This window comes from Polistes dominula, unplaced genomic scaffold, assembly GCF_049000335.1.
Source record: "Polistes dominula isolate Pdom_NZ unplaced genomic scaffold, Pdom_raw_medaka contig_83, whole genome shotgun sequence".
NCBI lineage: Eukaryota > Metazoa > Arthropoda > Insecta > Hymenoptera > Vespidae > Polistes > Polistes dominula.
Window position 1 is genome coordinate 576,400 of NW_028301032.1, and position 26,448 is coordinate 602,847.

At 31.8% G+C, this 26,448-nt stretch overlaps 3 protein-coding genes across 3 annotated transcripts; 2 read left to right on the forward strand and 1 right to left on the reverse strand.

The window, feature by feature from the left end:
* Nucleotides 1–114: 114 nt before the first annotated feature.
* LOC149031880 (uncharacterized) lies at nt 115–8,304 on the forward strand. Its single transcript, XM_089174381.1, has 4 exons — nt 115–910; nt 1,033–1,097; nt 1,663–2,429; nt 7,498–8,304. Exons 1-3 carry the CDS (start codon nt 862–864, stop codon nt 1,762–1,764), a joined length of 216 nt encoding a protein of 71 aa, XP_089030507.1. The 5' UTR covers nt 115–861; the 3' UTR covers nt 1,765–2,429; nt 7,498–8,304.
* Nucleotides 8,305–19,359: 11,055 nt separating this feature from the next.
* On the reverse strand, nt 19,360–21,697 carry HLH54F (basic helix-loop-helix domain-containing transcription factor HLH54F). The gene is made up of 2 exons (XM_015329694.2): nt 20,374–21,697; nt 19,360–19,795 (listed from the first exon to the last, which is right to left on the reverse strand). The coding sequence occupies exons 1-2, from the start codon at nt 20,701–20,703 to the stop codon at nt 19,592–19,594; spliced, it is 534 nt and encodes a 177-aa protein (XP_015185180.1). The 5' UTR covers nt 20,704–21,697; the 3' UTR covers nt 19,360–19,591.
* Nucleotides 21,698–22,369: 672 nt separating this feature from the next.
* On the forward strand, nt 22,370–25,021 carry Yeti (yeti). The gene is made up of 3 exons (XM_015329778.2): nt 22,370–22,672; nt 22,781–23,177; nt 23,251–25,021. The coding sequence occupies exons 2-3, from the start codon at nt 22,796–22,798 to the stop codon at nt 23,775–23,777; spliced, it is 909 nt and encodes a 302-aa protein (XP_015185264.1). The 5' UTR covers nt 22,370–22,672; nt 22,781–22,795; the 3' UTR covers nt 23,778–25,021.
* The last annotated feature ends 1,427 nt before the right edge of the window (nt 25,022–26,448 follow it).

Below are 26,448 nucleotides of genomic sequence, written 5' to 3' on the forward strand. Positions count from 1 at the left end.
TATAGTATACCCCCACCCTACCTTTTCTCTATCCAAGACGCCTCCACCACTCGCACAGCGCAATCGCTGCACGAGTGGTCTAGCGTTGGGTCTGATTCGTGCGTGTCAACTATCGCTTTTTTTTCCTATTGACCTATTTTCTACCTTTGCCCTTAACTCTTTCATCATTTTATTGCATGAACTAACAATAACGGTGACATTATACTCAAATTACGCTGAACTATTTACTAAAACATTGAAATATAATGCAAGGAATACGTTTTAATTTATTGCAATGATATTATTGTTAAAATTATATACAAATGTTATAATATCTTTTTATAATGAATATATTTCATATCTCTGTAGGGTTTAATTAATTGCTATTAAATGTTAGCAATAATTATTATATGGATATGTCAGTTGTTTGAATCAATGGCGATTCAAAACCATCGCTAGTCGGGGGTGTTCGATGACCATGGGAGCATTGGCGTTGGTGGGACAAGACGGGAGACCCGAGGAGGGGCACGACCATTGTTGAACGTCCGGCGGCGCCAGTCACTAGCCATCACGACTACACCACCACCACTACGACACCATTACCACCACCATATTACCACCACCATCATCGTCGTCGAGGTTTGTTTAGCGTACACACTATGTGTAGTAGTTACTGTCCTCCTCCCTTGATCTCTACCACCACCACCATCACCATCATCATCACCAACCTGTATAGTATGATTCCGGCTATGGTTTTACGTATACCTGACTCCTACCTACCTACCTTCTTGCTTGGGTCGCGTGATTATGCTCGCGACTCCGTGACTTTAGCTACGGCGGAGTCTCGTTACCACTCGCCAAGACAACAACTTGACCGATGCGATGCAATGTGTGCTGTTCTACGAGTTAAACAGAAGAAACAACTATGCTTGTACGCATGCACACAATATATTTTTTTATTTTGTTTTCTATTACTCTTTTGCGTGCACTCATGCATGTGTCCTAATATCGACAAAGTTTCTCATGGGATTCTAACTCTGGTTCAAATTCTAGGGTATCAATCGTGGGAAGATATAGAAACGTTGAATGGTACCCTGTTGTCATTGATGAGATCGAAGGTACCTAGTTGAAAGGAATATGCCCTAGGAAATCTATTTTATTTACCATCCCAACAGTGGTATTCTATCGATCTACACTCTATTTCGAAGAAATATTTTCAATGAAAATTTAATCTGATACTAAATTATTATATCCCACATTAGGATATCAAATTGAAAAGTAATTTAATTGAAGAAACTATTAACTGGACACACAGAAGCCTTAAAATATCGTTGACAAAAATGATGGTAGAATTGTATGGAAAATTACAGTGAATAAAATTGAACGAGACGGTAGAAAGACTCGTGCACTTGCACGAGCATACATACCTGAGCAACCGGATCTCATTGACTCCTTGACCTTCGAGTTTAAGAAGCGAAGTTCCCTTGACCTCAGAATAAATAAACTGACGAAACTACTCCCTCCACTGTTGGGTTGTGTTAACGCTAAGAAAAGCGAATCGTGTCATGATTTTTCGCTCAGTCTTTTCAGCAACACAAAATATTCTTATTTTCTAAACAACTGTTTAATGAGATGATGACTTATTATGGCTCTTATTATGGTTTTTTTTTTACGGATGTATAGAATCCATTAATGATGATTTGGAAAAGATTTGCTGACACTCTACTGTGTTGCGGACGCATTCGTCAACAGCTGACTTTGCCGCTATTATCTCATGTATTATGAATGATTCATGAGAAACTTCTTCATCACCTACGTGGCCTGTTTTTATCAAATTCACAAGATTTTTCTCTGTCGTTTTTTTTTTTTTTTTTTACAAAAAGAAAAGACACTCTTTCGTAAGTTGATATAAAAGTTAGCCAATGAATTTTATTATTACGCGTAAGATAAACTCATATTCTACGTTGTAGAAAAATATTTTGTTGAACGATTAAGTGGTTTCGAGAACAAATGTAATCGTATAGTATATCGATTATGAAACAACTCATCAACTAACGATGCACTCTTAGCGTTTAATTTATTGATAATGTTTATTATTGCTTAAGTGCAACGTAATTTATAGATAAATGATAGGAAAAACTGACCTAAGCTACCTTTTATTTACTTTTACGTTAGATTATTAGAAAATTGAAATTTGTTGAAAAATGTGTTGATCTTTCGTTAAAATTCAAGACACAGGTTTCAGCAGCTTACTCTAATCTGTATTTTATACAATTTTTATGAATCATCGAAGGAAGTGACTCGGCCAAATTGGCCATCATCGCATCCAGGTGTTACGGTCAGCTGTACTTGGTTGGTGGGCACTTGAACGAATTCTTTCTATATCCACGAACAAGGGATAGGTTTATCGACAGTTAGCTTATCACAAGAGATAAGGGAACCTTAATTCCGTGAGTGCATTTTTAGTACATATAAATATAAGAACTGAAATTCCATAAAGTTTCCTCAGACGGCACGCTATTTCAGATAATCGTACTTCTTGATCGTTATTAATACTTAACTTTTGATAAGATCTTGTTTGTTTGTATTTTTTTATTTCTCAAAATATTTTTACTTACAGTTTCAACCTTATCGATCATATTTATCCGACTTTTATTAATCTTTTTCATCATCAATAATTCGTCATTATATTTATTAACAACTCGTGACAAAGTTAAATGAAATTTTGGAAAATAATGATGAAAATTGTAATTAAATCTTATTATTATTTTATTTTATTTTATTTGAAATCGATCATACGAGCTGTTGTAAGAAAAATGACGTTGTATATACTAGAAGGAGTGTTTAGATTGTTCCTGGAATAAGATTGAACAAATAAGTGCGTGTGTACTTGATAAAGATATACACGTGTTTTATTTATCAAGATATCTTTTTTCGATTAGAGTTCTGGCAGGTGTGCAGTTAATCTTGTATACGAGTACGAGCGGTCAAGGATCACCAGATTGTATTTTTGATTTTTGATTTTGTGGCCTTGTTACTATTGTTAACGACGACTATGATCAAAGGTTAGACGAATGTGAAATTTAATTAATAAGACAATCACGTAAAGAACTTGTCAGGTATTTTTTAACAACAAGAATTTTATACGACCTATCAAAAATCAGCACGAATTTTTTCGAACAAACCAATATATTGTGTTAGGTATTTTTTTTTGTTTTTTTTTTGTTTAATAATAATAAAAGGAAAAGAGGATGTGAAAAGGTGGGAAATCTCGCGTTGTCGAAGAACGTAGACTGCCTATAATTAGCGAAACGACTACGACGAAGACTACGACGAAGACTACGACGATGTTTCTCGCGTTCCTCTCACCTCCTCCCTTTTGAGATCGCGAATGGTGAAACTCAATCGAGTCTGTTCTCTTCTTCGTCTTCTTCTTCCACAGCTGCCCGACGAGCAGCAAGCACATTACACATCGTGCAACGAACGACCCCAAAGCGAGAGTCCGTGGTAATCGTGTGCTTCCTGCCGCATCGCATTCGTCGTCGTCGTCGTCGTCGTTGTCGTCGTCGTCGTAGTTGTCGTAGTCTTCGTCAGTACTACCACTACTACTACTACTATTAATACTAATACTACTTCAAGTGCGTAGGTATTTGCCTCGCGTGTACACTCGTACGAATAAATTTCCCTTGACTAAGCGAGAATTGCAACGGTATTAACAATACACCTAAACTTCTCATCTCTGATATTTCATTTATCAATTTTCATTGATAAATTTCAACTAATCCAATATTTTTGATCATCTTGTACTCAAAAGCAATCCTATTAATATTACATTTAACTCGTAGTTAACAATTGTTAAGATGCAAGTCAGTCATTCGTTCATAGTCAGTCAGGTAACAACGTGTATCTCTTTCTTCCTTTTTAAGCACGAACACCGTTGAGGAGAAACGTGCTTGAGCTTAAAATATATACATAAGAAAATATATTTTCCTCGTTTAATTTTGAAAATCATTATATCGTTTACAATTAAAATATGTATCTAAATGATGAATGCATTACAACAAATCTAAGACTAAATTTGTTCTCTCGTTGAAGTATGTATTTTTTTATTTCTTTTTTTTTTTCTTCTTCTTTTTTTCTTTTTTTTTTCTCTCTCTCTCTCTCTCTTTAGTGCTCAGGAAGAAAGCATGGGAGTGCCCCCTCGAAAATTATTCCGTGGAGTGTATCTTGGCATCCGATGATTGTGCGCCAGAGGCTAGAGTGGTCTTTCGGAGTGCACGTGCGCCTTGCACGTGTTAGCTGTGGGGCGACCCTCCCGATTCCTGACTGCCTACAGACTGTAACATCGTATCAGGGCCACACTATAACTATATACTGCCGTCTATATAACTATATATATATACATATATATTGCCGCTCTGCTTCACCACGAATTTTCTCTTTATCTTTTTCCTCTGTTCTCTCTCGTTTTATTCATTGCGAAGGAAAATTAACACGACGTTAATTGTAAACGTGCTCATTGGGCTGGTATTGGGGTGAGGGGTTCTACTCAATTGCCATCATCCTCATTTTTTTTTTGGTCTCATCGTTCATTCGCGAAAAAATGTCTCTTTTTTTTTAATTTTATTTATCATCGTTGCATCATACGAACGAAACGAAAAGTTAGGTTGACAAGGGAATCAGTGCTTAAAACTAACGCGAACATTCGCTATTTGCGCAGCTGTTCAAACGGGCCGCGAAAATACAAGCAGCTCTCTCGTCATTCGTTTTTAAAATTATCCCCGGAGTCGTCCTCGAGTGTGCCCATGCCATGGCAGAAAGCAGATTCGTCGTTTGTACGATTTTATGCATACGCATTTAAAGTTAGCGGGTACACATACGATACGATATATGCGAATCGTAGTCATTAACGCAACGAGATTATTATTCGCGTCTTCTTGACCTCCTTTTTCTTTTTTTCGTCTCTAGGATTCTCCTCAAGTCGCGATCTAGAACACAAATCATATTAGTGACGAGAACTTTGAAATAGAAACTTCCTTTTCTTTTCTTTTCTTTGCATTACCCTTAAATCTTTTATTTTTTTTTTTTTATTCGAAATTAGATACGCCAAAGTTGGTATCCTGTTTACTCGAATAATAGAAGATAACGATGAGACTTGGAATCGTGTTCTTGTCTATCTTGCTTTTTCAAGATTTATCTATCTATCTAACGGAAACTCCTTGTTTCAGGTGAAAGCGTTAATTTCGTATTATTTTTTCAAGATTATCCTACGTGAAAGTGTCGTCTTATTGGCATTAATCTTCTACAAATATTTTTATATTTTACTTGTTACTTATGTTGAGCTTAAACATTTCTGAACTGTCCTGTCCTGTCCTGTTCCTGAATTAGTCCAGGTTTCAGTGAATTCTTCTTGGACTTTTTCAAAGCAACAACCGTTTTCCTTTTATAGCGATTTTGTAGGTATCTACCTGAACGTTTCAGACATTTGTTAGATATTCGAAAACATTTTGTTACGATTTGAATACCAAAAATCGGTTAGTAACTTCGTTTCACATGTTCCTTTTCCTTTCCTTTTTGGATTTTCTACCCATCACCTTTTCTTTGCTGTCTCACGGCCAATATACAATGGTTGTGGTTTTAACCCAGAATACGATGAGCTTTGAAATAGCCATAAAAACTTGAATACGTGTTGGTATAACTAAGATAGTGCGTTGCAAAATGGACACGCATTCCATCGAGACCATTGGTTGCTGCTGTGCATTCGACAAAATTTTTCTTGACGAAAACAAAATTATTGTGTGTCAAGTAACTTTTGTAAATTTTGAATCATTTATTGTACACATTTTTTTCAATGTTTTATTTTTTTTTTATTATGGTTGCATCGATGCAACGATGATTGCTCATTTCTCGTTAACCAAAAAAGGGTCTAAAAAAAAACCAAGAAATTCTTTTATCGATGAAGATAACCTCTTAACCCTTGTCGTCGTAATTTTCAAACGAATATAATCTCGGTGTTATAATAAATATCATGATCGAATTACGAAAAGTTGAAAAAGTTTTCTATGTGTGCTTAAAGCCAGCCGTAAAATAAAACAAAAAGAAAAAAAAGGGCCACTTGACGCCACTTCTTCATGGTTGGATCGATAAGAAAACGTAACAAGGACCACCTCTGTTTAAAATTCTTTGACCAACTTGTCAGTCTGTTTTCTATCGACTACAAATTATTAACCATACTAGTCTGAAGTAATTTTCATAATGAAATTCGTTTGATTCATGGTCATCGTTGTTATGAGAAAAAAATCATTTTTATCCTCCACCACGAAGAGACCATGGGCGACAAATTTTGACGAGAGGTAAACCAGGAGAACCAGGGCTGGCTTTCACGTGTACGTTGCCAATATAGCCGCAAGGCTAACAGCTAAACCGGCCGGAGACATAAAGAAAATAACATTACAAAAAATCAAGAACAAGAAGAAGAAGAAGAAGAAGAAAAAAAAAAACGACGAGAAACCCGAAAAAGGTAAAAGCCCAGCGACGTGAAGGAGAGAGAAAGAGAGAAAAAAAATGCACTGGCTTGACTACCGCCCATATATATATATATATATATATATATATATATATATATATATATATATATATATCAAAATTCAGTGTCACCAATGTAAATGTTTGTTTAGAACTGTAAAACTACTCAATGAAATTTTATTCATTTCGTAGAATTTGTTTGATTGAATTGAATTATTTCACAATTTATTACATACGATGAGATCGATAAAAGATACGTGGAAATATTTCAGTGCGAAGATGAAGAGAATTCAAAAGAAAAAAAAAAAAAAGAGAGAAGATGGTGGTGAGAGAAAGAAGTTGAAGGGGAAAGCGGGTTCGCAAAGGCGACCGAAGGTGGTGGTGGTGGTGGTGGCTGGCTGGTCCGGTTGGTTTGGCCCCGTGGGAACGCGTTGGTGGCCAGCTGCACTGATTGCCGTGAGAGGACGTGACGTAGTAGTCGGGTGTGCATGTATGTGTGTGTAGAGATGTGTGTAGGTGTATAGGTGCAAAAGCGAAGCAGCTAGCAAACGTAATGCGCTTTTGCGCGTGTGCGTTTGGAAGGGAGGAGGGAGTAGGAGGGCAAAGGGAGGGGTGCGCACATTCCAGAGAGGCGCCGGCCAGTCTGCGGCACACCTGCGCGTTCGGTTGAATCACGGCGCCTCCGACATAACTCGATCTCTCTCTCTCTCTTTCTCTCACACTCTTTGAAGTTATGCTGAACGTTTCTTCCTTCCTTCTTTCCCCTTTTCATTTGCTAAAATGAACCCTGCTGCAATTCGTCGTTCGTCTTTGTCGGACTTGAACACGCAGTTCTATCTTTGTACCATTGGTGGTATCCTCGTTTGCTATCTTCCTCTCTTAGGTTTCTCCCTTTATTTTTTTTTATTCTCGACTATATTCATTTCGGTGGACCCGACTAACTCCTTTCCTTGACTTGATTGTACTTTCTATCTTTTCTTTTTTTTTTTTTAGACAAGTACTTTTCCTGACGGATCCTCTGCAAGAGGATCGACGTCCTCCTCCCGTGAAAGCAAGCAAGCAAGGGGGCAGTAAGAGGATATGCACAGAAAGTAGGCATGATGTTACGTACGATAGGAGGCATGCAGGTGTCCGCCCGTTCGTTGGGTTCGTTCCTTCGTTCGTTCATCGATGGCTATAACGCTAAGATCTAAGCTAACACTATCCAATCACGTAGCGAAAGCTACGAACAATCTTACACGTTTAATTTTGCCGTGACACCTGTTTCATTCTAGTCTTCATTAATTTTTCGATTGTTCACGTCACGAATTTAGTTATCCTAATTACAAACACATACAGAATGGTATATGTCATACTACATCCCGTGTAGTCAAATTGAAATAAAATCGATCGTCAAGGATTGATCATCAATGCTCGAAGGACGAGTAGTAAAAAAAAAAAATATAACACGGTTAATGGAGGATAAGAAGAAGTGGTGGGGTGAGAGAGAGAGAGTGAGAGAGACACGAGACGATAATCTCACCGGACGTGAGAGACTCGAGGACTTCCATTCAGTGACGTGGGAACGTGTACAGATACCATTCATAAGTCGGGCCCGTATGAACGCGTTATGAGCATGTGTGTGTATGTGTGTAAACGATCCTGCACCCGTACGAGAGGATTAGGTTCATCCTTTAGGTTACATCGATGATTTTTTCTTCAATTTAATTATTTTTCTTAATACGACTACACAATATTTTTCTAATTGAATCTAATTGTATTCTTGATTTGTTCGTGTTCAATTAAAGATTATAGCCATTACTAGAGGACCACATTGGAGAGAACCAACCCGCAGCCTTTCCTTCGCGGCCTTTCTCTCTCTCTCTCTCTCTCTCTCTCTCTCTCTCTCTCTTTATTTCTCCTTTTTCTTTTTTTCTCACCAAGGAACGTCGTGGGATTCGTGGGAGCCTGTTTTCTGTTGTTGTTGCTTCGGTTCCATCGCCAACACGGACCCCATGTTGTTGTTGTTTTTTTCTGTCTTGTGTTGTACGGCCACGAAACGAAAGCTCGAATTTCTGCCAAGATGAAAGATTTCAATTTTTTTTGGAAAATCTATCGATAATCGTTTCAATTTGATAAGAAAGAAAGATTAGAAATTGTTTAAAATTCAGAAAGATTTACAACTAACGAATGAACGTTGTTAAATCATTTTAAATGTGTATATATATATATATATTTAAGGGTAGCTATGATCGCATCTGCACTCGGTAGGGTTCTAGAAACCCTAAGAACCTTTTTCAGAACCAAGATCCCTGAGAAAAGCGAAGTATTCGTCCAGGTGTCGCGAATAACAGCACCTGGAAGTACTTCTGTTTACCGTTATTTTCGTTCGTGCTCGTTAAAGCATTTCCAAGCTTTCTGTCTCGGAAGACAAAGCGTTTCTTATTGTTTGCATCAACTATTCTTAAACGGTTCTATATACATATATATATATATATATATATTTATTGATTATGATAATATAATATAGATATGAATTTGCAATGAATTCTAACAGTTAAATGATTTGTAAGTGTCTATTTAATTATTCTTTATTTTGTTTTTTAAGTAAAATCACCTCTTCTCTTGAAATTTTGAATATGCAATTAAAAAAAAAAAACAGATGTGTGCAGATCACACATGGTAGAAGTGAAACCTTCAAAGAAAACCAAACTTCGAGACGTAAATATATCGAAACAATTGAATTTTAATACAGCGTCATCTATTGAAAGAATCTTACAGAACCTAGATAACCTCTAAATAAAAAATCTTTAAATTAGTAATAAAAAATAATTAAAAAAAAAAAGAAAATCGCGATAAAAATTGTGCTATGTGCTAAGTTGGACAAAATCATGTGAAATAAAATTAATTTCATTAAGTTAAGTTCAGTAGTTTCGGAATTATTAGTGGACAAACATATTGTTACACTGAATTTTTATATATAGAATTTTATTAATTAATATATAGAATTAAATGATATATTGAATTTTATTAATTAATTAATTATTTATGTTTCATCGGTTTCATGTTCTTCCGTTACACGATTTTTAAATCACCCTGATTCTAAAGAAATTTTCACTTCAAAAAAACATATGTGTAACGAATGCACAGTATCAAGAGTAAGATAATCGTAAGATTTATTTATTATAATAAGTTTTATCATGTTTCCGCTTTTGATGGTGATGAAAGAAAGAAAGAAGGGGGGGGAGAGATATGGGAAACACGATGAAGCTTTCGGGGTCGAGGTCATTGAGAAAATCCGGGAATCTGTCCAGGTGTCGCGTGAATTACAACAGCTGTGTTTCGCCCTCTTTTTAATTCTTGTTTCTTTTTCTATTTCTTTTTTTCTCTCTCTCTCTCTCTCTCTCTCTCTTTCTTTCTCTTTACTTGGAGAACTCGAGGTTTTCCCTTTGTAATTAATGAAATTCTCTTTAAAAGAGACACCTGTACAGAAGAGACGGTCGCACAGGTGGCACTCGAGTGTATTGCGATAAAGCCGTGCTCTCGTACAGGTGTACGAAGCAGGTACTCGAGTACTCTGAATCGGGAACTCGCATTGGTGAAACTGTACGTCGGTGAAATCACCCTAAGACGGTTACGACTGTTTTGGTGATAACCAACGACGATTTATGGGTTCAGTTTGAGATTACGTTGGACATTGAGAGAAAAATGTTCTTGTAAAAGAAAAACGTTTACATCATTTGTACTCTGGAAAGTAGTAGGGGACAATCTTTTTCATCTTGAATATTTGGATTCTTTAAGGTACTGTTATATTGGGCTGGCAAGAAAGTAATTTCGATTTTCTAGTGTGAAATAAAACACAATTGTTTCTAAACTAAATTGCACGAAATTTGTTTCTATAGCAACTGAAAAGTGTTAACTACCAAATCACAAAAGAACAAAATTCTAACATTAACAAAAGAATAACGAAACAAACGTAACTTTATCTATTCGGTGCAAGCAGGAATTACTTTCTTGCCAACTCAATATTAATTAATAATTATTGATCATGTGAAAGAATTCGAATTGTATCGAGGAAGAACGATCGATAACGTTTTTAGCAAATGTCTCCATTGTTTTCAGCATTGTTATATCGAATAAAGCAAACGAGTAGTCTCTTTCTTTATGAGTTGACCTCTTCGAAGGACAGACGACCCGTTTTATCGACCGAAATGTGCGTTCGACTGTAAAAGCAGCCATTCTTCGGTCACGGATCATTCCTTCCACCGGGATACAATTTGCTGCATTCCATCAAGTTCGATTTTACTAGGTGCGACTGACAAAACAAAAAGTTTTGTGGAATGGTCCTGATGGTTCGATCTTTTACAATAACCTTTATGATGGAATTTTCTATGGAATAAAATTCAATTGTATGCACACACCTGCCTTTTTCTTTCTCTCTCTCTCTCTCTCTCTCTCTCTCTCTCTCTTTTTCTTGTCGATTTATACCGAAAATGCTATTTCTTAGAAAAATAATCAACAGATTGGATCTACCGATGAAAAACTATTTTAAGTGTTTCTTTAGAGTTAGTATAAGTTTTTGACACGTAATAACGATTAGATAAGAAGACGTTTATTGCGATGTAATTTTGTTGTTGTCGACATTGATTTCAAGGATTTAGAAATATATTGGGTTGTCCTGAAAAAAAATCGTGCCGATTTTGACGGAAGATAAAGTTACAACTATTTAAGTTCTTTTTTTTGTTATATATTATTATATATATATATTAATAATTATATAAATATTATGTAATTTTATAATACATTTCTTTATTTTTGTATTATGTTATGTAATATAATATAAAACTATAGTAATAATATAATAAATAAATATAACTAATAAATATAACTAATAAATAAAACTAATAATAATAAATTAATTATATGCGATAATATGTAATAATAATAAGGTTATATATAATAATAAATGTAAAATAAAAATAATAATAATAAATTATATATATATATAATAAATAATAAATATAATAGATAAATAAGAATATAATAATATAACTTAAAAATTTCGTACTTCCAGAACTTTTCAGGTTTTTTTAGCAAAAAAAACTTTAAAATTATATAAAATAAATAAATAATATAATATATAATAAAATTATAAATATATATATAATAAATGTAATATAATATAATAATAAAAATATAAATATAATATAATATTATAATATAATATAATAAAGTTATTATAAAATTATAATAATTTTAAAATTTCGTATTTCCACTACTTTTCAGGTTTTTTTTAGCAAAATGCCATCTATCGAAATTCGGCACGAACTTTCTTGACAACCCATAAGATTAGAAGAAATAACGCATTGATATATTCTGCAAACATTTAAAAATGTTTCTAGGAAGATTTGGAATTTGACAAATTTATTTAATGATATCGTTTATCACGATACATCCTTAGATACATATTTTAAAAGGTGTTCAAGATAAAAATTCTCACGTGTTTCTATTTTTCTTGTTTCATCTTAAAAGAGACCAACCAACCCACATCTTGAACACCTTTATTATAAATCAATTGTAATAAATGAATTGTCAATGTTTCACACAGAGACCTACATAGGATGTAACTGATTGCCAAGCCCATTGCAGTGTTAAACTGCAAAAATCCCTTAAAAAGACTCGATAAGTTCCCCCATCCCCACCCCACCCACCGTCCCCCGATCGGATCCTTTCGTCATGGCTGTTTCTCCTTCCCTTTTTTAGCATCATCCTCCGACTTTCATGACACGGGAAAAAGAAGAGGAAAAAGAAAAAAAAAACAAGAAAAACTTCTTAGATTCTTGGATATATTTTGTAGTAGGCGTAGGCGCTTTCGTTTCACACAGTCCGTTGCTTAGGTTGTGTCCGTGTGTGTACTACCTGTTGCACGAGAGAGAAAGAGAAGCTGGATGTTGGACAAAGTGGTCTTTTGAAAGGAGGAAGAAAAATAAAGAAAAATAAAGAATATGAGTGTGAGAGAGAGAGAAAGATGAGAAGATAGCACGTTCACTCGTGTCTCACCTTCCTGGATCGCAAAGACGACGATGATGACGATGACGATGGTGATGGTGGTGATGGTGGTGGTAGTGGTGGTGGTTGGAGGGGTCCACGATCTTTCTCTCTTTCTTTGAGAGGGGTTGGGTGGCAGGGGGGTAAGTGGGGGCAAGGGGGGAAGGAGCCTGGCGACAGACTGGCGGGCGCGCACCTGCACTCGGCTCGGCCTCTGAGAGAGTCGAGGCTGCGAGCCATCGCTGCGAACCGACAATCAGGGCCGCACTCTCATGTTGGATTCAACTGCTGTTGCTGCTGCTGCTGCTGCTGCTGCATTCCTTATTCCTTTCTATTCATTCAACAACGTTTATTTCAAATCATTTCATTTACCGTATGTTTCGTTCATTATTATTTTTTTTTTTTTCATGTCTTGCAAACATTGTTTTTGAATGAAGGATTGAATTTTAAGAGACCAAAATTAATATTTATGTGTTTATTTTATTAGAATATTAAATATATATATATATTTACAAAAAGTGAAACAAAAAAGATTGCGTAACCTTGTTAATATTTAATACTAATTATAGTATTAATTTAATTTAGTATATATATTTGAAAAATATAATATACCATATAAATCTCTAGTGTTAATATACGCCCCTTATTTTATAAATAATAATTGGAAATTTTGTTTGACAATTATATATATGAATAATTAGTATTAATTTATTAGTCAATTGATATATCAAGTTTTAAATATTAACAAGGTTACGCAATCTTTTTTGTTTCACTTTTTGTCTTTTTCACGACGCACACGTAAGTAGACAGACACACACACATACACAACACACACATAAGAAGACTCCGATTTCTCCTTCGGAAACAGTAAAGGTCTCTTCGCGTAGGAAGTTATGTAATGTTAAAAAAAAATGGAGAGATAGTTGTGTTCGTTAGGTTTACGACTGTGAAATCGAAAAAGGCGAAAGATCTTATTAAATCTCTTATTTCAAATCCTTTCGGGCATTAAGCGCCACACAGGGACGCATCGTTTGATATTGAAATTATACATTTTTGTCACGTTAAGTACAAACAAAACATCTATATATCAATACATATATAAACGAGTAGATTTTTAATGACTTTTTATATCTCTTTTCATTTCTATATATGTGTGTGTGTGTGAGTGGTATGAAACTTTATATAGTGGATAAAATAATTCAACCTTCGATCAATTATAAAAAAAAAAAAAAATTAAAAAATAAAAAAATAAAAAGAAAATGAAGGAACTCATGTAATCGTTATAGGCGAGACTCAATTAGCGTAATTAACTTCACAAAGGAAGTCGATAGGTTGTCGGTAAACGATCGGAAACATAAGTGCATGTAGGTAGGCCAATGTGATAACGCTTATCTCGAGGAAACACGCAAACCGTTCTTTGCTTGTTGCAGAGTTTGCATATCAATGATAATTCCTTTAAGAATAGATTTTTTTACTTCATACAACAGTAAGTTACTTATTGTATGATATTGTTTTATATGTTAATGTATAGAAAAGAAAAAAAAATAGAAGAAGAAGAAGAAGAAGAAGAATTACAAATTAGACAGAATAGGTTTTGAATCGAATATTGTTAGTAAACTAATAATAAATGTTAACTGATACGTAGAATATAATCGCAGAGACAACTGAGTATTTTCTCTCTAGTGTTACTATTGAGAATATATATATACCTAGGCAGGCGTGTTTGCGTGCAATCAGCTACTTCAACCGTAATTACTATTTGCTGGCTTGCAATACGGTATCCTAGTTCTATCCATTGCTAATTTCTACTTTAGATCTACGCAAACTACATAGTAATCGAAGTGGCAGAATTTACGCTTCTACGCATAATCCTCGATGTCAGAGTGCATTATCGTACTAATTCATTCATTCCAAATTTAAATATTATTTTTTTAAAACATATGTTAGTTTTTAAATAAAATAAATATCTATTCAATTCTTTATTCAAAAAATTTGTGCAACTAGGTGCGTAGGATTTTTATTATGCATTTCTAATAATCACCGATGTCAGAGTGCATTATCGTTCTATTTGATTCATTCCAAATTTTATATATCAAATTTAAATTTTATTTTTCACAAACATATGTTGACATAAATATCTATTCAATCCTTTATTCAAACAATTTGTGCAACTAGGTGCATAGGATTTTTATTATGCATTTCTAATAATCACCGATGTCAGAGTGCATTATCGTTCTATTTGATTCATTCCAAATTTTATATATCAAATTTAAATTTTATTTTTCACAAACATATGTTGACATAAATATCTATTCAATCCTTTATTCAAACAATTTGTGCAATTAGATGCATAGGATTTTAATTATGCAATTCTAATAATCCCCTATGTCAGAGTGCATTATCATTCTATTTGATTCATTCCAAATTTAAATATTATTTTTTAAAAACATAGATTTGTTTTTAAATAAAATAAATATCTATTCAATTCTTTATTCAAAAAATTTGTGCAATTAGATGCATAGGATTTTAATTATGCAATTCTAATAATCCCCGATATCAGAGTGCATTATCGTTCTATTTGATTTATTCCAAATTAAAATATTTTTTATAAACATATGTTAGTTTTTAAATAATATAAATATCAATCAAAACTCAATCCTTTATTCAAACAATTTTTGCAACTAGATGCATAAGATTTAACATTATGCAATTCCACGTAAAAAATCAATGAAGGGAACAATAACAAAAAAAAAAAAAAAAAGAAGAAAAAAAATAGAATGTATTGTCGATAGATGTAACACAAACAGCAGCTGGGATTATCGTTTTAACGGTATTATTTTCCTCGAGTGTCTCACAGCTGCGTAAGAGGAATAGGAGGAGTAGGAGGAAGAGGGTGGCTAATCGACGTAGAAAACAAACGGGGGTGGGGTGGGGTGGGGGGTGGGAGGGAAATTGGTGGACCCGGTTGATGATTTCGCGAAAGATAATTGTTACTGTGTTGCGTCGTAGTAATAGATAAGAAGGTTAACTCGTTAACTTGTTTTCTACAGATTATTTTATTACAAATGTTTGTCATTTCATATATTTGGTGGTGCACTTCTGACTATCTTTGCATATCATCATTATCATCAGCGTCATCGTTATCATCATCATCATCATCATCATCGTGTGTAGGTGCTCAAGCACGTTGCCGATTATGTTAAACCAGTTTTGCCTTATATACCACTGATTATACATGAGTGTGTGTAACCCAACGATCGTTTCGTCTTTTGAACACGTGTGCTCTTATCAAAGTTCATTTTTCTTTTGGTTGTACGATAACACCACGAGCTTCTAGCACTCGTCCTCGTACTTGCGTACCCAATCATATTTCCGTTCCATTATTTTTCTCTTTTTCTTTTTCTTTTTCTTTTTTTTTGCAATAATACCCAGTTGCACATTTGCGTTTTACTATTATTATATACATTTATATAAATATATAAATGCATTCTTAAGTTTCTAAGTTGATGATAAAATACAGGATGGAAGTAAGAGGAAACGACCAGTGATATCGTAAATGACGTTCGATTAACTTCAAAGAACTTTGTTATTTTTGTTTTTTCTTTTTTTTTCTTTTTTTTTTCTTGTCGATACACGTATGTAAGTATTACGTGCAAACATAGCAAGGAAATTCAGGGCAACGCACCTATGAAACACCTGCGTTACCACGTCTCGCTCGAAATCACAGGTTAATGAATTTTCATTGAACATCCCATCACTATATACCTAGCATACCATAAAAATACATTTTTTTTATGATATGTTTTTTTTTAATTTAATTTTTTTTTCTTCTTTTTTTTAGGTTTTTGATGCTTCATTTTTTTTTTAAATAAATAATACTATACGCCATAGTCCAATAAATAATTGCATATTTGTAATATTTCTTTTAAAATATTACTTTATCATTGGAATATTAATTTATTTATTGACATAGGAATAATTTAATTTATTGTAAAATAAATATTTGTATAAAGTGATACCATCTCACGTTTGGTGATCAAATGAAAATATGTAGTAGTCAATAAAAGTAGTTTCCTGTTTTATCAATGAGTAAAATAGTAGATTTCTTCATTACCGGCCTTTATAGGTAACGATAGGTTTTAAAGAAAATAGGTGGAATTTCAAACTGTAAAAGAACGATGTTGGTAACATACTAAAAATAAATTACCTTCAGAAATGTTTATCTTTGTCTCATAAAAGATCCAATTAGGGATGTGCTCAATATTATTCTTTTTTATATAATTGTAATCAATTAGGTTGCCTATTTTGAAAGTGGTCTATCTTCATTTTCAAAAAAAATCGAATTAGTTACCGTAATAGTTACATTTTTACATGATCTTTTCATTCGGAAGCAATTTCCCACATAACATAAAAACTTTCTAAAAACTTCTTAAAACATTTCTTGGAAAGCTTTAAACCTTTTTAAAAAGGTTTCTAAAAAATCTTTCTACAAGGTGAAAATGTCCGCGTTAAGAGACTTGCAATAGAATTACTCTATCAGTAAAATATTTTAGAAATGTTTTTAAAATATTTTTCTAAAATCTTTTTTATGAATCTTTTTCAAAATATCTTAGAATGATGTCTGCAAGGTTTCTAAAAGATTTTTTGGAAATATTTTACGAAACTTTCGTTGAAAGATTTCAAAATTTATCGTGTTATGTGTGAGTTGTTACAAATATACTTAAAATCATGAAGATATTGTAACACGAAAATTTGCCGATTAATCAAAATGGTGAACAGTTTATTTTGAAAGTGGCTTATCTCCATTCGTTATTTGAGCCGTTTATTTTGAAAGTGGCCTAAGTCCATTTTCCAAAAAAATCGAGTTAGTTACCGTAATAGTTACATTTTTACATGATCTTTTTATTCTGAAGCAATTTGTTACAAATATAATTAAAATTATGAAGATATTGTAACACGAAAATTTGCCGATCAACCAAAATGGTGAAAAGTTTATTTTTAAAGTGGCTTATCTCCATTCGTCATTTATTATTTTACGGTTGCACCTCGTTATTGTACAACTTTATGCTATGTATCAATAAAAAATTTGATTTTGCATATATTCCAAGTAAATACGATAATACTTTGTTATAAATAAATTGAGATAAAAAGATTTTGTAGGAACGCAATTTTGAAAATGATCAAGAATTCTGATGAAGAATCAATAAACTGTATAAAAATATTTTTGATACGTTTTTTTTAGAAATAAACCGTATCAAATTTTGTATAAGACATCAATGAATGAGAATGAAAATTTGAAAATCCTGAATTTATTATAACTTCGAGGTAGACCAAAAAAGTTTGAAAATATTGTATTGACACCAGTATATAAAATATCAGACAAATTACAACAGCAATATTTAAGGACATAATTGACCTATTACGATTATATATCACCGGAACATCATAATTTCTTTAAATCCTTTTCACACTCACAAAATGTAGATGAGTAGTAAATTGTTTTGTAGGTTATATGTGTAATTTTGTACATTATGTAGTTAAAAAATGTTTTCAATCGCATAAATTATGTTTCTGAAGTGTTTTAAAGATATGTAAAATAAATTGAGTATTGTTTTTTTCAATTTGAAGCATCTTAAATTATGTTGAATGAAGTTAGGTTCCTTCGAAATTTTATAATAAATGAAATTGTTGATTTTGACAATGGCCTAACTCCATTGGTGGTTAGAAAACGCATATTATTCGCTTAATAATAGCCACTAATTTAATAGGAAATATAAATTTAAAGCTTTTAGATACACTTAAACAGTATAACTCATTAGTATCTATTTTGAATTGCAATGACACTCAAAAACCCTTCAATATCTCGATTCGAACATAAATGGAGATGGGCCATATTCAAAATAGACGGCCCAATTATACTATTTTTTATTACAACAATGTTTTATAAAATTGTTTAAAACTAAAAAGAAAAAAAACTATGCATCACACCATGCATTTAAAATAATTAATCGCATATCCTATATATATATATAAAGATACTTAATATAAATTAATATAAATAATATAAATAATATTATATAAATATAAATAATATATTAAATTTAATTAATATATAAATAATATTATATATATTATAAATAATTTAAATAATATTATATATAAATATAAATATAATATTAAATTTAATTAATATATAAATAATATTATATAATATAAATAAAATTAAATATAATTAATATTAATTATATACTTATTATATTAATTATAAATTAATATTAATTATATACTTATTATATTATTTGTAAACTAATATTAATTATATACTTATTATATTATTTATAAATTAATATTAATTATATACTATACTTAATATAAATAATATTAAATTGAATGTTAATCAAAAAATGTGCCTGTTATACAAAAGTGAGAATGATCATTTTTTTTAGGGGGTAAAGTGGGGTGTGTGGGCGGTTTGTTGACGCGCAAAGATGTCAAGTGATACCCCGACAGTTTTGTTCGATTTGTCCTAGAAATAGGATATATTATTTTAGCATTAGGTTTATACAAAGGTTCTTCGTAATGTTTATTTAACTTTAGAATCCTCTTTCCTTCTTACGTTACCGTATCCTTCTTTTAGTTTCCGGATATATATATATATATCTATATAGGCTCTCTCATGCAAAGGACAGTTATTTAACTATATATTTATTTTTTCAAAGTACACATAAGAAACAAATAAAATAGATTTTTCAAATTGATAAAGATACTTTATTCGACTAGTTCAAATGCTTTGGTTACATTTACAATAATAATCATTAATTAATTAAAATTAATATACGTAATAAATAATAAAGAGAGAAATAGAAAGATAGAAATAGAAAAAAGAACATACTTTGGTATAAATAGATCATAAATTGCTCTTCAAAATATTCTTCAACATCATACATATTATATTTATTTTTTTTCATGATGCGTAAATTGTTTTTTTTTTTTTTCTAAGGCACGTTTTCATTTATCGACTAAATATTTCGAATCAGTCGTTGGAAAATATTCAAAAGGATTAGAAATAGGATAACTGTGTTTCATGATTATGGCGTATTGAAGTATTTTGATGATGTCCACCATGATGAAAGCCTTGAATATCGTTGTTACTTCCTTGCTGTCCCCGATACTGATTAGAACTGGCAGAAGTCGAGGATGACATGTTACAACTGTTGTTCATCAACATCGAAGTGTTTGTTCCTTGGATAGCAAATGGCCATGACTGTTAAGTATAACAAAGAATTTCATTATTTGAAAAAGATTATTCGCGCGAATTTCATTGAAAATATAAAAATAATCGTGACGTTAATTTTTTTCTTTTTTTTTTTTAAATAAAACTGTGTTTATTAATAAGAAGATAAAAAGAAAAAAAAGATGCGTTCTGTGTGCTAAAACTGTTTTATTCCATATAATAAAACAAACATTATTCTTCAAACAACGGAACAAAGTTAGAATTAACGGCAGTAAAGGGTAAGTGGGAGGGTTTTTAAAGTGATTCGTTCCACCTGGAGAGACATAAACAGAGAGAGGATGACTTAGAATACGACGTTTGCCGTCGCGACGCCGAATGGATCCACCTGGTGTGTCTAAACGTATTATTGTATTGGATAATTATAATGATACGAAAAAAAAAATACTGCAATAATTCGTTTTAAATATAATCTATCATTGGTATAATAATAATAATAATAATAATAATGAATGTTTAGTGTAAATTAGCAAAGTAGATTGAATTATAATTAATAAAAAAATATCTAAAAATTGTTGTAGAATTTAGAAAAATGTGATGGTGGAACCTACCAAAGTCAAAGATAACGATCTCGTTGTTTCTGGATGAGGATCTCCCTCATCTCTAAGAATGGCACGAAGATGAGCGATGTATGTTGCAGCAAGACGTAGAGTATCCAATTTACTTAGTTTCGTATCAAAAGGTACCCAAGGTAATCGACTCTTCAATCTAACAAATGCTTTTGATAACACACGCATTCTTGCACGTTCACGAGCATTAGCGGCATTTCTTGGTGCACGATTATCCAAATCTTCTTTGCTAAATTTTTCTTCAGAGGTGAATTCATCTTCGTCGACACATTCCAACGAAGCTGGTGTTGAAGCTCGACGTTTCCGTGGCATTTTATATTCAATTATGATGACAAGTGTTTTTTTTTTTTATTGAAGTTTTTTGAAATATCTGCAAAATTTGATTGTTGTTGGTTTTGTTTTTTTTTTGTTTTGTTTAAAAATGTAAAACTCTTGTGGAAAATACTTAAAACATCAGTTCGACACGCACCACTTACGCGTTACTAATTGTCAGTTTATCTCTTCAAAACGAAGAAGAGATAAAAGCAGGGAGAAACTTGGGAGGAGAGGAAGAAGGCATGTTGGTGGAAAGAGCTACGAGATTTGTGGTATCCTGAAAATCGGGCGGAGCTTTCGAGCTTGTACGAACCTCCTTCTTTTAAGCTTCTTCATATCCTCCTCTTCGCACTTTTCGAATGCTTTCATCCAATAGCTTGGAGGCTGGTGTCATCTGGAGCCACCTGGAACATCCTTCTGTCTTTATAAGTTTGTCTTATTCCGAGTTTTTACTTATTTTCTTTTTATTTCCCCCTTTTTCCTGCTACTTCCGATAAATGTTGTCTGATTATTTTCTTTTTTTTATTCTTTTTTTTGTTAGGTTTAAAATAATACAAAAATTAAATGTCCTAATCAATTTGACAATTGGATATTGAATATTTATTGAATAGAAATTAAAAATTCAATGTTAGATATTATTTATTAGAATTTTTGTTCGTTCGAATTAAATTATGATCACATTCTTTTTCTGTGAGAATTTTTTGGACGACATGAATAATTTTGTTCTTCGAACGAAAAAAAAAAAAAAAGTCGTCACATAACGTTAATCCTCTTAAAATCCTCGTTGACTGGCAGTAGTTAATCGTTTCGTTGGAAAGTAGGATTTGAAATGGATTCTGTAATATGAGAATTACAGTGAACCCACCCCCAGTGAACTTTGTTAACGCGTCTTGGAAAGGAATAAATTATTGCTCAACAAATTAGTGAATAATCCCTTTGCAATTTGAAACGTCTTGACCTTTTTTCGGTATGTAATCGTACAACCACATTCTAATTTTTATATTATATATATATATATATATATATATAGGATGTCTCATAAACATATATTTTTTTAATATTATACCTAGTGATAACAGGTAATAGAAATATATTAAAGTATATCATTATGCATAGAAAAAAATTTTATAATAATAATTAATAAGTTGATAAGATGTAACAATAATATTTTTATACATTTGTAGTCCACCATTTATAATTTTTTAAATAATACTTTTTAAAATTGTAATTACTTTTTATAATTTTACGTTGCATTAATTTGTAATTATTTAACAAAAATATTTTGAGAAATCTGTATTACCGACTGTAAATTAGTTGCAGCCATCTAGCGGTAATAATTATTACTTTATCTTATCGACTGGTAAAATATATTTTATTGTAAATGTATTTTTTTATGGGCTACTAGAAATGTACAAAATTTGACAAAAAAGATCTGAGGTTTACACTTCTTAGCCTCTCCTGGTTAGCATATTTTCAATATTAAAGATTAATTTTAATTTGTTGAATTCTAACCTATCATGCATCTCTATTAGTTTGACACACATAAGAACTGTTATATGGTATTCACGTTTGAGAACGATCCAATCAGATGGGATATATTTCGTTTATCACGTGACTATTCCTAGTCTTTCGATTGGTCGTTGAGTTGCATTTTCAATAAAAGATGGCAGGCAGTACGCTCGAACATTGTTAGAAATAAGTGCTTAATGTGACTAATAAAACTAATCTACATTATATGATTCTTAACAGTATACGATTTTAATCTTTCTAATTTCTCATTAAAACAATATTTTGTGCTTATTTGTTTAAAACAATTGATCAACGTCTTAATAATAATTGTATTAATATAATAATACGTAAGATTGTAAGAAAAATTAAGTCATACAGTAAGGAACGTTCCCGAACGTTGAATATTGACAAAATATTTTGAATAAATAACTTCTTCTTCTTCTTCTTCAAACAAAATGTAAGTAATCAAAATAATAATTTGTATTTTTATTCATTATTGTATACATATAAAAAAAAAAAAAAAGAAAATGTCCAAATATTCACCTAACCTATGATTTTATTGTAGATTGTACATATAGAAATGTCAAAAGAGCATCAACTACCTTCTGATTCTGACGACGATGACGACGAGGATTATGTTCCTGATGGGGCTGACAATGAACCTGTATCTGAAGTTGATTCAGAAGGTGAAGTAGAAAGTGGACCAGAGGATGAAAATGATGAAAATAAAAGAGAAACTGATAAGACAATAAGTAAAAAGAGAAGAAATCAGACTGTTAAAGATAAAAGTACAAAGCGTAAGAAAAGAATAAAAAGAAAATTAAAAGAGACAGATGATTCGAAAGAAGAAGAAGAAGAAGAGGATGAAAACAAATCTGAGACAGCGGAGAAGAAAGAACTTACGGAAGAAGAAGAAAAGAAAAGAGCGGATTCATTATGGGCAGATTTTATGAAAGATACTGGTAAAAAATTGTTTAATATAATTTTCAAACATTGTTTATATATTTTATTCTAATATATTTTTTTGTATAACAGCTGTAGCTTCAAAACCCAAACAACAAAGCCCAATGAATGGACCAAAAGAAAAATCTTCACCTTTAATCAAACCCAAAGTAGAAGAAAAAGTAAAGATAACCAAAATATTTGAATTTGCTGGTGAAGAGGTAAAAATAGAAAAAGAAGTTTCTGTAGATTCAGCAGAAGCTAGACTATCCTTACCATCAGCTGAATATTCAACGAAAACAGATGCCTGTAGTTCTCCTGCAGGAAGAGGAAGAGGAAGAGGAGGAGTTGGAAGAGGAGTTATGAAAAGGGGTGGATTGGGTGGTATTTCATCTGTTTTGGGACAGATTGGAAAGAAAGCTAAGATCAGTACATTGGAAAAATCTAAACTTGATTGGGACAATTACAAAAAGCAGGAAAATATTGAAGAAGAAATTGTAAATCATAACAGAGGAAAGGATGGATATTTGGAGAGACAAGATTTTCTTCAAAGAGCAGATTTACGACAATTTGAGATTGAAAAACAATTGCGTAATACTAGTAGACGCAGTACACGATAAGTCAATGGTACGGTGAGATAAAAAAAAATAAAAAGAAAAAACGTGGAACAATAAAAAAAAGAAGCAAACAATTCCAATATTATTCTCAGCTTGCCATTGTCAGGTACCACAATTATAATAACGCATTTAGCTTAAACAATTACTGTGTTAATGGGAAATATCGTCGTATTTCGTTGAAACGCATATAAGAAAAAAATTTGCCTCGCTTGGCTTGCCAATCAGCTAAATCAGTTTTATGGTAGCGTGATTGACAAGCGCATATTTTTTAAAAGAGACTGATCATTCCACTGTATCGAGACTAATTCTATATATGTATCGTGTAATAGTTTTAATTTACATTTTTGCGAGCATATGTCTCGTTCTGTCGTATCATTACAGAACTTCGCATCGAAGCAGGATACTTGAAGCTTGATGCTTCTCTTACCAATTATATTCAAGTGATACAAGCTTCAAATTGTTTTACTCAAGTATAATACAATACATACAATAGTTCAACAAGGTAATGTAAATAAGAGTTGGTTGGCACTATAGAAAATATCACAAAATTACCAAGTATCAGAAAGAATGATGCGTGCATATGGTAGAGTATGAACCGTAAAATATATATATATATATATATATATATATATATATATATATGGTATTGATTTATTGGACTATCACGATCACTGCCTTTGGCGAGTCATGAAGAGTACGTTATTTTATTTATAGATAATCATTATATGTGTATATAGAATCACAAGATATGTTATGAAACATAGTTACACTTATCACAGCTAATTTTATGTTTTATATGATCTGCTAAAACGTACAGACTTTATTTGATTTTTTTAATTAATAGGACAAAAGCAGATGAGACGGTCTAATGACATAAGTAGTTTAAATATAGTGGGTAAAAAAAAAAAAACGTATTTATACACCTTCACTAATTCATGATTTTTGGCATCAATTTTCAGAATTTGTCGTTGATATTTTTGTTTTGTTTCATTGATTTCTTTTGTTAATAGCATTACTCGAAGATAACGAGATATGCAATGACTTTTTTACCCACTGCAAAGACATGTTTAGTAACATGGAATTCCGATTAAAACTTAATTTCAATTTTTCATGTAACTCTCAGGTCATAGTTTCTTAAATGTTTTAACTTTGCGATATATTATCGCATCATTATACGTCTAAATACTTTATGTTTGTGGACTTATTAACGTTATGCAATAAAGATAAAGAAGAAACATTCTCTGTCAGCGATCTATCGAAAGTGAAGTTGGAGATAACGTTTGTTTATATACAAAAATTTATACCTCTACACATAATATTGAATCCTTTTGATAAAACGCCTTGTAAATATGACTGATGTTGAGATGTCTCTCTAGAAAAATAATAAGTTGAAATAATTAGTATAAAAGATGATTTCATTAAAAAAGAAGAAGAAGAAGAAGAAACCAACCGATTCTTCGCAATGGTGTTGATGCATTGACATTTTTGTTCTAATCCATTAGCTCGGTGATATCTCGCAGTATCTTCTCTCAATGTTTTTTTATCATCTGCAAGAAAAATCGTATTTTTTGAATGATGCGATTTCTTCGATGTTCCTTTATGTTTCTGTAAATGAATTATTCTTTATTCGAGTTGTTAATCTAGATTTTTCTTTTTTCTTTCTTTCAAAATATTATTAGATTTGTATCAAATAATAATTATATTAACGTACATCTCTGTACGTGTTACAACATTTGCAACTTTGTAATAAAGTTTCACGAGATCGTTCATACGCATTCGGTTGTTCATAACTCACAGGAGTCTTCACGCAAAAGCAAAGTTTTCTTAAACAATTTGTTAACCAATTATCTTTTCTTTTTCTCTTACGACGAGAACGATATTTAACTCTTTTTCTCATTTTTTGATTTTGTTCTCTTCTATCGCAACATCTTTTACGTCTACATTCGCAAAAAGATTTGTCTTCTTTTTCCTCATGTATTTGTTTTTTCATTCCGTGTTTTTTCGAACTGTAGGATTTTTAGTAAAGATTATTTATTTATACAAATTTTGTTAATGATTATAAGATTGTAAATAATTTACCGTTTTATTGGCAATGAATCTGTGGATGATGTGCCAGGTTCTATGCTGGTAGATTCAATTATTTGACATCTTTCGCTAAAAAATAATAGAATTTATTTATTTATTATTTATATATTAATTATATATAAATGTTATACTTTTTACAACATATCCCACAACGAGCAGCTTTTGTTGTCGTCTCTTGTAACTTTTGATCCTTTTTTCGACATAATTTTTTACAATATTTTGTTCGTTCATGTTCGCCGCTACGATTCTCTCGTGCATGATCAGAGGAATATTTGATGCATGCCTTTCCATGAATTTTACATGAATCTTTTCGTGATTTTTGAGTACTGTAAAATTCAAAATAAAACTTGGTAGAGAAATATGAAAGGTAAAAATATTTAGAAATAATATAAGAGATATCACAGAAATAATTTGAATAACTTACTTCGCGTATTTATTCAAAGGACATTTCGGATCAGTACATATTTTTGGCATTTTTTATTTCCTCGAGAAAAATATCGTACGTATTTTGACGATCTAAATGGTCTGATCAATAATATTTAATATAAGTAAAATGATTATTAAATAAACATTAATCACGATGATCGAA

Coding starts and splice junctions, on each gene's coding strand:
- Yeti (XM_015329778.2), top strand. CDS start 22,796: ATGTCAAAAGAGCATCAACTACCTTCTGATTCTGACGACGATGACGAC. Junction 23,178..23,250: donor AGATTTTATGAAAGATACTG/GTAAAAAATTGT, acceptor TTTGTATAACAG/CTGTAGCTTCAAAACCCAAA.
- LOC149031880 (XM_089174381.1), top strand. CDS start 862: ATGCAATGTGTGCTGTTCTACGAGTTAAACAGAAGAAACAACTATGCT. Junction 911..1,032: donor CAGAAGAAACAACTATGCTT/GTACGCATGCAC, acceptor TTCAAATTCTAG/GGTATCAATCGTGGGAAGAT. Junction 1,098..1,662: donor TGTCATTGATGAGATCGAAG/GTACCTAGTTGA, acceptor ACGGATGTATAG/AATCCATTAATGATGATTTG.
- HLH54F (XM_015329694.2), bottom strand. CDS start 20,703: ATGCCACGGAAACGTCGAGCTTCAACACCAGCTTCGTTGGAATGTGTC. Junction 19,796..20,373: donor GATCGTTATCTTTGACTTTG/GTAGGTTCCACC, acceptor TATACTTAACAG/TCATGGCCATTTGCTATCCA.